Source organism: Echinops telfairi, unplaced genomic scaffold, assembly GCF_000313985.2.
Source record: "Echinops telfairi isolate 266 unplaced genomic scaffold, ASM31398v2 ScPeMD7_5;HRSCAF=22, whole genome shotgun sequence".
NCBI lineage: Eukaryota > Metazoa > Chordata > Mammalia > Afrosoricida > Tenrecidae > Echinops > Echinops telfairi.
Genome location: NW_022103901.1, coordinates 21463601 through 21477114, shown reverse-complemented (window position 1 = coordinate 21477114; position 13514 = coordinate 21463601). Strand labels below are relative to the sequence as shown.

At 39.3% G+C, this 13514-nt stretch overlaps 1 protein-coding gene across 1 annotated transcript in view; it reads right to left on the bottom strand.

Annotated features, from left to right (window-relative positions):
- The window catches only part of COG7 (component of oligomeric golgi complex 7), an 83589-nt gene that overhangs the window by 66082 nt on the left and 3993 nt on the right, over positions 1-13514 (bottom strand). Inside the window, exons 3-4 of the mRNA XM_004706061.2 lie at positions 13078-13194; positions 10774-10942 (exon numbers count right to left, since the gene is read on the bottom strand). Of these exons, the coding sequence (XP_004706118.1) occupies positions 10774-10942; positions 13078-13194 (286 nt within the window). The remainder of the gene's footprint in view (positions 1-10773; positions 10943-13077; positions 13195-13514) is intronic.

The following is a 13514-nucleotide window of genomic DNA, read 5'->3' as shown; positions in this document are numbered from 1 at the left end:
GTTATATGTAGATCCTTGTAATCGGTTCCCCCTTTCTACCCCACCCTCCCAGCATCGCCACTCTCACCACTGGTCCTGAGGGATCATCCGCCCTGGATTCTCTGTGTTTCCAGTTCCTATCTGTACCAGTGTACATCCTCTAGCATCTGTGGTCTTAAAGACTTGTCTTCAAACGGTGTCCATCTAAGTGAGGTGTCAAGTAAGTCCACAAGTAAGTCCACAAGAAAGAAGCACACCCAGCCTGTGTGGTCCAAGGACTGTAAATAATAAAACCCATATTTGAAGGAGGGAAAGGTATCAGAGCTTAAATTGTGAACGTTTGGTTTGCAGAAGGCTGTAGATAACATTGTAAGCCCAAAATCCATTTGTTGCGTCCACACATCGTTTAAGCTTCCAGTGAATCCTTTCTGATCATAGTTGAGGGATGTGAATAGCCTTGTTATCAGACAGATAGCATTGTTGTTATCAGACAGATAGCATTGTAAAGTTGATTTTGGAAGACAAAGTTAGGTTAAAATGTAGTATTTTATAATTTGATCTCCCTTTCACCCCATTTTAAAATTGTTTCAGCTTGAAAAAAAATTGAAGGGGAAATACATGTGGCTCAGGCCTCTGGTGAACCCCTCAAACCACTGGCCAACAGTGTGAACAGCCTTGCTATCATGCAGACTGCATTGGAAAGTGGATTATTGCAGGTGCAGCTAGGTTAAACGTTAGCGCCTTCCCCTGTGATCTCCCTTTTGATCCATTTAAAATTTTTCTAGTTTTTAATATTTTCTCCTTTCTTTTAACGTGAAGTTTTTCTGTCTTAATTTGCTATTATTGTTAGCTGTTTTGTTGTTAATAATTTTCTGCGTATGAAATCCAGGACAGATGAATCTATAGAGATAGTTACTGCACTAATGGTTCCTTAGAGATACAGCAGGAGAGGCTGTGGGCAACAGGGAACTAATAATGATGAGTACAAGAATGAAGAAAATGTTCTAAAATTGACTGTGGTGATGACTGTACAACTCTCTTTAAAATGACTGAACTATTGAATTGTATGATCTGTGAATAATATGCCAAGAAAACTGGCTTTAAAAAAAAGGTTCAGTCTCAGAAACTCACAGGGGCAATTCTATCCTATCCTATAGGATATATGAGTTGGCACTGGCTAGATGGCAGTGAGATACCCTACATAGAGTTCTTTACTCAGCAGTTTGAGCCTATGAGCAGCTCTGTGGAAGAAAGATGAAGCTTTCTGCTCCCGTGAAGATGGACAGCCTCTAAAGGTAAGGTCGCTATGACCAGAATGGACACAAAGGCAGGGGTCGGCCCTTTAAGGGCTTCCTAGTCTCAGTAGCAAGTCTGGAAGCAAGTACTGTGCTTCCAGATTTCTTCTGCCCTCTAGGGAAATATGTAAGAAACTACTTTCTCCTAGAATTCATTTCTAGGTGTGGAATGCTAATATTTACCAAATTGTTTATTTGCTTATCCCTCAAACCACCAAGTAACTATGTGAACATATAGTTCAATGTTTTTTAATGGTTACCTTCCATCATAATCAAAGTTTAAATTTCCAAAGGAGAACTAACCTATAAGTATTGTTTTAGAAGATTAATCATGTGAAAAGCAAGGAGCCATTGAAAAATGAATAAGGTAAGGTTGCTCCCCTTCCATGACCTTTCAATCAGGTGGAAGGTGGGGCTGGGATGCGAACAATTACACAAATAGTTTTATCATGAGATGAAAGGTGAAAATTGATGTAAGCATCCCCAAATAGGATGAAGTAAAATTGAGGAAGCTTTCTTGAAAGAATTAGTATAATATCTATGAAGGAGAGATGGATTATTTTTTTAAAGAATTATTTCTGAGTATAAAAGTAATAAGTGCAGGTTATTGAAAACTAGAAAAATATAGAAGAATACAAAAAAGAAAATTATTTACCAGTATACCAGAGATAAATATTACTATTTTCTTCTAGTTTTCTCCCCACTGTGTGTATAAACATTTTGAGAAGCAGTATATATATATATATCCAGTACATATAAATCTGTATCATTTTCCCTCTAGTATTCAAAGTAATAATTTCCCTGGAAGCTAACATTCTTCTACGTGAACAGATGCATTTGAGGCAGACAGAGCAGTTATTTTACATGGGACAGAAATGGGAAAATCAAGTCTATTTTGAGAATAACAATTCATGAAAGTGAGTGAGCACTGGGAAAGAGCAGAGATGAAGGAGTCAAAGCATACATAGACAGATACAGGAGTTTCTATTTAGGCAATAACATTTCCACAGTTGTTAATTAACAACTAATGAAGCTCCTGGGTGGCATAAAGGGTTAAGCACTTGACTGTCAGCTGAAAGGTTGGTGGTTCAAGTCTATCCTAAGGTGCTGCTGCTTTATCACGAAAGGATGGAGGGTTCCAGTTTTACATGGAACAGTTCATTCACATTTTGTGTTAACTCATGCCGCAATCTCCTCACTTATTCCACCTTCCTGAGTTTCCTGATTACATTCCTCCTCCTAACCTAACAGGTACAGACAGCCTGCCTCATCTTTGTCTCTCAGAGGGGGTGAGGGGTTTGAACTACCAACCTCAACACTAACCCACACCACCACCAGGGTTATACGTGGGAATGCTAACCACACGGTTAGCAGCTGGAACCCACCAGCCCTTCTAAAGCAGAAAGATGAAGCTCTTGGCTTTCGTAAAGATCTTCAGCCTCAGAAGTGGACAGGGGCAGTTCTGGCCTGCCCATACAAGTGAGTCAGAACTGGTTCGGTGGCAGTTTGGTGCGTTTATCTTACTTAATATACTACAGTACAACCTGGTCTCTGCCTGCCACCCACTGGTCAAGTGTAGAGGCAACCCGAGGATCAAATTTAAAAGAATGGGAAATAAAACAACTGAGTTAACAGGTCCTCAACCTTATGCTTTAAGCCCCTTTATCTCTAGGAAGCCCGTAAAATGCTGAGAAAGCAAGCTGTGGTGACACCTAGCTAAATTTTAAGATGTGCCAGCGGATTAAAAATAATGAGTGGAAATATACAAAGTATTAACTTTTAAGTTACTATTTTCATCTGATTTTAAATAATAAAAACCCACCTTACTTCTGAAATTATTTTACCAAATTATTCAACTAATCATCTAAAATTATTCAACGAAGTGAAGTTGGCACATTGCAACAAATTCATGAGAAAATGTGAGGAATAAAACTCCCAGACAATGAAGATTTTCCAAACTCCAGTCCAGCCTTCCCTTCATTCTCTGTAGGCAACTAAAGAACGCAACAGAATTTAAGTCTTTAAATCAAGGGTGAAAAAAGTCTCAACAGAGCCCAGGTTACAAGAAGAGGTTTCCACAGAGATTCTAAGATAACACTATCTTAGGATAAATATCAGACCCACAGAAAGCATCCACATCCAACTATGAATAAACAAAAACAAAAAACTAGTGCCCCCCCCCCAAAAAAAAAAAAAACTCCACCAGGAGAAAGGCAAAGGAAAGAGAACTCTACTGAGGAACTTGAGCAGAAATATCAGAAAAACAGGGAACAGAGCATGCCGACATATTACCAACAGAGCATACAGACAACAGCCAGACTGTCTACAACCAACAACAGAGTTTAAACGAAGCAAGAGAGGAAGAAAGCCTTACATACAGAGGACCCTCCATAAGATTAACAAAAGATTTCAGAGAAACCATGGAAGCCAAGGACAGTGGGGTGATTTATTTAAAGTGCTAAAGGAAAAAAACAGTCAAACAAGAATTCTACACCTGGCAAAATTATCTTACAAGACTAAAGGAAATATTGCTCTATGGAGAGAAAATGAAAATATTCCAATATCCCTTGCAGGAACTGGGCAAGGATGCCTTCTATCGACACTGTCATTCAATATTATACTGGAAATTGTAGCTAAGGTATTAAACAAAAATAATAGTTAAAAGCATGCAAATTGGCAAAAATTAAGTTCAAAGTTCTCTGTTTGCAGATTATGTGACTCTACATATAGAAAACCCCAAAGAATCAACAAGAAAAGTGTTGGAAATAATTGAAAGATTCAACAAAGTAGCAGGCTGTAAGATCAACATATTAAAAATAAACCAGATTCTAAAGATAGGAACTGGAAACACAGGAAATCCAGGACAGATGAACCCTTTCGCACCAGTGGTGATACTGGGAGGGTGGAGGGAAGGTGGGGTAGAAAGAGAGAACCAATTACAAGGATCTACATATAATCCCCTCCCTGGGGGACAAATAACAGAAAAGTGGGTGAAGGGAGACATCGAACAGTATAAGACATGACAAAATAATATTAATTTATAAATTATTAAGGGTTCATAAGGGAGGAAAAAATGAGGAGGTGATATCAAGGGCTCAAGTAGAAAACAAATGATTTGAAGATGAGGGCAACAAATGTACAAATGTGCTTGACACAATGGATGGATGTATTGATTGTGATGAGTTGTACAAGCCCCCAATAAAATTATTTTTTAAAAATTTAAAAATTACCAGATTCCTGTATACTAACCAAGAGAAGACAGCAAAGGAAATCAAGAAAACAATACCATTTATAATATAATAGCCCCTCAAAAGATGAGACAACCTAACCAGAGAAATAAAAGACTTTTACAAAGAACACAATAAAACACTACTTCAAGAAACAGAATTCTTCTGTTCTCTTCATAGACGGAAGAATCTACAATGCTTGTGGATAGGAAGACTTAACATTTTGAAATGGTCAGTACACCCAAAGTGATCTGTAAACACAGTGCATCCCAGCGTCATTTTTCAACACAGCGGGAAACCAAACTCACTGCCATTGAGTCGATTCCAACTCATAGCGGCTCTATAGGACTGAGCAGAACTTCCCCTGTGGTCTTCAAGCCTGAATCTTTGTGGGAGTAGATTGCCTCAGCAATTAAAAGGTTATTTCTATTACTGAGCTGAGCACTGGTGGTTTCAAACTGCTGACCAAATGGTTAGCAGCCCACCACATACCCACTACACCAAGGCTCCACTCATATTTCAAAGAGATGGAAAAACTAATCGCCAACTCTATGTGGAAAGAGGCCCAGGATAAGCAAAGGCTACTAAAGAACAACAACAGAATGGAAGGCATATCCCTGTCCAATCTCAAAACGTACTAGATAGCTGTGGTGCTCAGAACAGCCTGGTACTGGTGAAATGAGAGACACACAGACTATGGAACAGAATGGAGAATCCAGAAATAAACCCATCCACCCACAGACAACTCATTTCAACAAAGGACTAAAGCACATTAAATGGGGAGGAGATAGTCTCTTCCACAAATTCGACTGGCTTGATTAGATTTCCGTTTGCAAACGAATGAAACAGGACCCAAAGCTCACTTCATATATAAAAACGAATTCAAACGATTGAAGACCTGAATGTAAATCCTAGAGCTAATACATGGCAAATACAGTATTAACCATAATGAAAAATATGCCCACAGCAGAAGACAGAAGAGATGAATGAGATCTAAAATTAAGATTTCTGTGTGCATCAAAAGATTTCACCAAGAAAGTAAAAAGAGAACCCACAGACGGGAGGGTGGAGAAACCAGAACCCTCAGACCCTGCTGGCTGAACTAGAAATCAGTACGCACACTGTGGAAAGTGACACGGCGCTTCCTCAAGCAATTGGGAATAGAAAAATCCTACGACCCAGCAATGTCACTACAGAAATGAAGAACATAGCGCAAACAGATAAATGCACACCTATGTTCATCATGGCATTAAGAATATGGAAATTAAGAAGACAGAACTAACCTAAATATACGTTTGTGTTAAGAATGGAAAATTTAACATTGACACATACACACAATGGAATAATACCCATTATTAACGAGTAACAATGAAACCGTGAAGCATCTCATGACTTAGATGGACTTAGAGGACTTTATGCTGAATGAAGATAGTCAAAAACAAAAAGACAAATATTATATGAGATCACTGTATAAAACAGGGAGCCAGGGAGAATGCTTACTCGTTTCTTAGATTACAACCAATGTCACAGAACAATTTGAATATGAGCTATTGACAGGTAAATTTATTTGCTATGTAAACTTTCACCTAAAGCACAACAAAATGCTTTTGTTTTCAAAGAATGAAGTTCTAATACATGCTATAATATAAATGAACCTTGGATGTACTATGCTAAGTGAAATACGCCAGACACAAAAGGACAAATATTATATCATTCCACTTACGTGGCATGTCTAGAATAGGCAGACTTTAGAATAGATGCTACCAGCAGCTGGGTTAGGGGGAAATTTGAAATGGGTATAGTACAGTTGCTGTTTGGGGCAATAAAACAAATATAGAAATAAATAGTTCTAAGAGCCACAACAGCATTATCAATATACTTAATGTCATACATTATACACTCAAAAATAGTTAAAATAGTAACTATTTTGATATACGTATTTCAGAACAATAAAAAATATGGAACTCTGACTAAAGCATAGACATTGGTTAAAAAAATTAAATCGGGGAGGGGGGAGGGGGGAGAAAAGGGGAAAAAGGAGGAGTCGATATTAAGGGCTCAAGTAGAAGGCAAATGGTTTGAGAATGATGAGGGCAACATACGTACGTATGTGCTTGACACAATGGATGGATGTATGGATTGTGATAAGAATTATACGAGCCCCCAATAAAATGATTTTTTTAAATTAATTCGAAACACAAAGGGCAGAACAGAAACTTTAGAAAATCCTATCTATCAGTCAAAAGGAAGATAAGCCTCTGTAAAATCACACAGATTGCAGGGAATGGGGGGTGGGGGGAGGAAGAATCAAGAAACAAAAAAGTTCAGGGAAAATATGACAAAGAGGAGGGAAATGGAGCACTAATGAACAGATAGGGAGCCCTGGTGTGCTGCTGGTTTAAAGCATTTGACTGCTAACCTCAAGATAAGTGGTTCAACCCCAATAGCGTGATAAAAAGATAATCCTGTTGGCTCCTGTAAAGTCTTACAAAAAACCTATATAGAGTCAAGCATGCAATCAAGACACATTAATATTGGCGATGGGAATGTGAAACTTAGAAACAAAGAAGGAACAGTAGTTGGAAAATATGTTGATGATTATAAAAATGAAGCTGGAGATTGCATTATAGAAGTTGGCAAAAAAAAAAAGAAGTTGGCAAGACCAGAGACTTCTTCATCACAAATACCGTTTTTTATCAACCCAAAACGCAACGTGGACTTACATATACAGACGGAATACACAGACATAAAACTGACTACATCCTACATCTGTAGGAAGAGATGATAGAGAAACTCGTTAGCAACAGGTAAAATGAGGCCAACAGCCAGCTGTGGAACAGACCATCAACTGTTGTTATGTAAGTTCAGGTTAAAGTTAAAGAAAATTAAAATAAGTCCACAAGAGTCAAAACACACTCTAGAGTATATTCCACCTGATTCTCGAGAACACCCCAAAAACAGACTGGACACCGACAGCAGCAAGGCTGACAAGCTGTGAAATGACATCAAGAACATCTGTTTTACTTTGTTACTGTTTTTAGGGTTTTTGTGTACGCAATCCGGGATAGGTAAATCTACAGAGCAGTAACCGAATTAATAGTTAATACCCTTGGAGGTATGCCAGGGAGGTTGGGGGAATTGGGAAGCTAATAATGAGTACAAGAACAGAGAACATGTTCTAAAATTAGCAGTGGCACAAGAAACACAGTCTCATCTACCCTGTGCCCATGACTGCGCCAAGCATTCTGATTAATTAGGGCCACAACTGATGGATTTGGATAGAATGGGAGAAAAATGTGGAACAGAACACAACTTCTTTAAAAAGTCCAGACTTACTGACCAGTTAAGACTAGAGGACTCCCTGAGACTCTCTTGAAACTTTAAACCAAAATTATCCCTTGAGGTCACCTTTTAGCTAATTAACATATTGGTTCTTAAAATAAGGAATATCCCTGGTGAGTAATGAGCTCCTTTTAAAAAGTCATCAATATGAAACCAAACGATTAAAAAAAAAACACTTAAATAAAAGTAAGAAGGTAAGGGCTATTAAAAATTGGACAACCAGATTGGAATGAATACGAGTGATGACACATTGTGCGAAAAAATGTAACTAATATCATTGAATAATTTATGTGGATTGTTGAATGGGAGCATAACTGGCTAGTATGCTAGTAAATTTTCACCTTGCACACAATGAGTTTTTCGTTCTTTTTTTAATGTGCCGTCATACTAAAAAAAAAAGATACTACGTCTTAGGAGCCAAGGGAGGAAACCATTACCAGGTTCAAAGAATGTGAAATAATATTCAACTTCCACAGAGAAGCAAAAAAGCACAACTGTGATCAGGCCTTCGAGCTTTGTCATAGTTGTCAGTTCAACGGGCCATGTTCAGGCTAAGGTCAAAGCCATAGGGGGAGAGTTAGCATCCTCTGCGCAGGAATGGGAGACGCAGCAATAGTAAATGCAGACTATTCTTTCCAGTATAAATAACCCTGCAAGTAAGAAAACAGCTTCACTGTTGCTTCTTCCTGTTAAACCAACAGGAATGGATAGAAGGGAAAGAGAGCATTAGAGAAAGTTATTTGTTGGAAAATTACTGAGGGGAAAAGTCATAATGCCCCTTGTAGGGGTCAACACTTATTAAATAGCACATCTGAGATGTGTGAGTTGCCACAGGACTCCATGGCCCCTGGCTACCACTGCCAAGTGCTCTGACAGGGATCACAGTGAAGTCTGGAGAATGTGGAAGAAAATATGGAATAAAACTTAAAATTTAAACTTTCTAAAGTCCAGGCGTACTGGTCTCATGGAGTCCTTCTGGCCTGGAAGTGAACTCAGCCATGGCTCAACTTTCAGGCAAACACAGCTAGATCTGTAACAGTAACACGAGGGAGGCACGCATGCTTTAGAACCATCAGCCCTATGAGCTCAAAAGGGCAACTGTCAAGTACCAAGCTCAGAAAGCAGAGAGGGGCAAGAAAGGAGGGCAAATGGAAACAGGAAGCACAGGAAAGAAGTGGGGAGTGCGCTGTTATACTGTGGGATTGCAATCAATGTCACAAAACAAGAAGTGTAACAATTGTTGAAAGGAAAATCAATTTGCTCTATAAACTTTTACCAAAGCGTAATTAGAACATTTTAAAAGGTATACAATTCCTTAAACATAAAATATAGTTCAAAAAGATAACAAACCAATACTGAATTCCAGTTATTTTCATGAGTGTTTACTAGCTACCATTAAGTCAGTTAAAGTGGATTATAACCGCAAGGTCAGCAGTTCACAGCCCCCAACCTCTCCAAGGGAGAAAGAAGAGGCTTTCTGCTCCTGTAAAGATGTTCAATCTCAGAAACCCCAGGGAACAGTTCTACTCTGTCCTGGATTAGCTAGAGTCTACTGAATGGCAGTGGCTTTGGGGGCCGATCAAGTCAATTCAGACTCAGGGTAACTGTGTAAGACAGAATGGCCCATGAGGTCTGCCCGGCAGGAATATTGACAGAAGCCGAATGCCATGTCTTCCCTCCAAAATTGCCAGCTAGATTCAAATTGTCAACCTTTCAAGTAAGTTATCTTAACCTCTGTTCCACCAGGGCTCCTTGTTAGACTATTTCAGAATAAAAGATTCTCAGGCACTTTGAAATCCATCAAAAAATGAAGACAAGTATCCTTCATAGGCCACACCAGAGGGAACTGATTTGGAAACCCCACTAAGTGAACTGGACTTTACACCTTTAAACACACCTGTTGCAGATTAAAGGAACTGCAATATTCCCACACAAATAGAGATCTGAATATCCCAGGGTTGACTGTAGCACTTTTCACGACAGTTAAAAGGCGAAGACAATTTAAATGTCCATTGACAGACAACTGCAAAACTCACTGCCACTGAGTCAATGCTGCCTGATAGCAACCCCCTGTGGGTTTCTGAGACTGTTTACAAGAGTAGAAAGCCCAGTCTCTCTCCCATGGAGCTGCTGGTGGTTTCGAACAGCAGACCATGCAGATCACAGCCCAGTGCATAACCACTACACTATCAGGGCTCCTGAACTGGTAACTAGGATCAACAAAATGTGGTATTATACATGGGTGGGGGCGCTTCAAAAAGTTCATGAAAGAATCCCATTTTTCCACGAACTTTCTGAAATCACCTTGTACACGTAATGGAATATCACTCAGCCATAGAGATAAAGCCCTAACACATGCCACAATGTGAATGAACCCTGAAACATTTAACTGTGCTAAATAATTCAGTTGTAAACAGACATATGCTAGGATGATGTTATTTAGATGAAATAAATATATAGAAAGCAAACCCTGTCACTGCTTACCATGCGTAGGAGGGGAGTTTCTGCTTAGGGTGGCAAGGAGTTATGCTAAAGACGGTAAAATAAAGCAGAAAAGGAGAGCGACAAGGGTTGCGCAATAAGGAAAAATGCAATCAAAGTCTTAGGGAGAAGTTTCCAAGCTGGAAATGTTCTGAAATTAATTACGATGGATCGATGTGCAGATAAGGGATGGGTAGGTGAGCCATTAGGTCCTAAAGCAAATGTAACGAATGTTCACGGTCGAGTCGAGATGGGTATTCACGGTATAATTCTTCCAACTCTTCTGTGCATCGGGAAATTTTCACAATAAAATATATTTTAAAGTATCGCCATCCAAGTTATTTCCTTCCAACCTACCTCATTGAGTGAACCCTGAGATAACTGCTGCTTACTCAAAAGGCCGGTGTTCCGTAAGAGGTGTACTGGGCCAAGAACACAGCTGCACTCACCTACAGACTGAGAGTTGAACACAGCTATAATCTGGGGGCTGGCCAGGGCCTCCAGCCTGTTCTTCAATGCCTCCAAGTGCACACATTTTTCTGAGTAGTCTGGTGTGTCGACAAGCATCATCAAACTGTTCTGCATCCCCGTGAGCTTGGCGGAAATCACAGCGATGTCCTATAAAAAGCCCAGAATACAAGATACTTGTTTTAAACGCCATGCTCCCTGACTCAAGTATGAATGAAACACATGGCAAGACAACCCATAAAATGAAAGATGACCTGTAAATGTGTTCAACATTATTAGTACTCAAATAAATGCCTATCAAAACCAGAAAGTACCATTTACACTTAACAAAAGTGATAAACCTTTTTAAAAATTAAAATAACTACTGTGGGTGAGGTGACAAGAACAAAGAAACCTGTCTGGCCATAAATTCATACTGTTTTTCTGCAGGGCAATTTAGCAATACAGGTCAAGCGCCTTAAACATATTCAAATCCTGATCGACATATAACCCCCTCCCCGGGGGAGAGACAACAGAAAAGTGGGTGAAGGGAGACATCGATGAGACATCGATGGAAAGATGCTATTACAACTTAAGTATGGCTCAATCTAAATCACAATAAAAAGAAAAAAAAAGTTTCAAGTATGACTCAAATGTCACAGGACACAGGCAAAAGAACAATTCCTTTTGCTGAGGAGGAGCAGGGAGCTAGCAGGGAAACCTGTGAAAGGGGATGACACTTAACCTGAACACTCAAGGATGATTAACAGTCTACTCTTCTACAAAAAGCCATATATATATATATATTCATATATATATGTGAATATATATATGAATGTATGAATGTGAAAAGAATATATATGAAAAGAATGAGGATTCCAGATATATATATATATTATATATTTATATGAAAAGAATGAGGATTCCAGATATTTTATAGATATATATATAGATATAGATATATATGAAAAGAATGAGGATTCCAGAATACTTCACTGTGCTTCTGTGGAACTTGTACATGGATACAAGCGGCAGTTGTGGGAATGGAAGAAAGGAATATTGCATGGTTTAAAATCAAGAAAGGTGTATTGTATCCTCTCACCATACTTGTTCAATCTGTATGCTGAACAAATAATCAGAGAAGCTGCCTCATAAGGATAAGGATGTGGTATCAGGATTGAAGGAAGGCTTATTAATAAACAATGATATGCAGATGACACAACCTTGCTTGCAGAAAGTGAGGAGGACTTGAAGCACTTGTTGATGAACATCAAAGTTTGCAGCCTTCAGTAAGGATTACAAGTCAATGCAAAGACCAAAATCCACACAACTGGACCGATTGGTAACATCATGATAAATGGAGAAAAGGTTGACATTGTCAAGGATTTTGTCTTGTGTGGATCCATAATCAATGCTCACGGAAGCAGCAGTCAAGAGCAGTCAGCAGTCAGGACACTTTTGGTAAATCTACACAAGACCTCTTAAGAGTGTTGAAAAGTATGTTGCTTTAAGGATTAAGGTGCTTGAACCTAGCCATGGTATTTTCCATTACCTCATAAGCATGTGAGAGTTGGATATTGAATAAAGAAGACGAAGAAGAACCAATGCATTTGAATTGTGGTGCTGGAGAAGAATATTGAAAGTACCACGGACTGCTAAAAGGACAAAGAAATCTGTCTTGGATGAAGTATGGCCAGAATGCTCCTTAGAGGCAAAGATAGCGTCGTCTTACATACTTTGGATATGTTGTCAGAAGACCCCAGTCCCTGGAGAAGGACATCATGTTTGGTAGAGTAGAGAAGCAGGGAAAAAGAGGAAGACCTCCAGGATCGACATCATGGCTGCCACAATGGGCTCAAGCACAGAAACAATTGTAAGGATGGCACAGGCCTGGGCAGTTTTTCATTCTGTTGTGCATGAGGTCGTTATGGGTTGGTACCAACACAATAGCACCCAACAACTATTTTCCACACTTTGCAGATCCAGAGGAGTTAAGTAACTTTCCAAGACCACATGGTGTGTAAGGCCCCTCTGCCCAAGTTTTCATTTACCCCATTTTGTCTGCCGGGGCACTTCTATCAAGGCTCCTCTGAACTCCTTCACAAGGACAGACTTCAGTCAGGCACAGGGTAAATGAAATGCTAAGAGCAATTTCAGACCCTCCCGCCCTAAACGTGAATGTTTCTGTGCACCACTATTTATACTGTCCCTTAGGTTTTGAATGAAAAACTATCTCATTTGCTTTGTCCAAACCCCAAGTTCCTGCTGATATAAATTTCACAACAACCCCAAATCAAGAAACCTACTTGAGTCTTAAAGGTCTCTTCAATATCAGCACTTAACGTGCTCCACTTGTCTGCTTCCTGAAGAGATTCTGCAGCAAGCTGCATTCTGGACTTCACCTGGTCGATTTCTACCAATACCTGAAAGAGAAAGGAGGAGTCAACCCCTAAGGACGTGACAGTTCCTTTGTGCTATCTTCCACCAGTCACGGGACATCCCAGCACGCTCTTGTCTTCGGGAAGTGTCAGCGCCCCTTACAACACTCATCACACAGGTAAATCTGACCAGCCAATACCAAACAAATATTTCAATTGAAGATAATGAAAGAATTTACAGTGACCATCTCTTTCTTATAATAAATTTTTTTTAAATGAGCTGATACCAAGGGCTCAAGTAGAAAGAAAATGTTTTGAAAATGATGACAACATATGTACAAATGTGCTTGACACAATGGATGGAT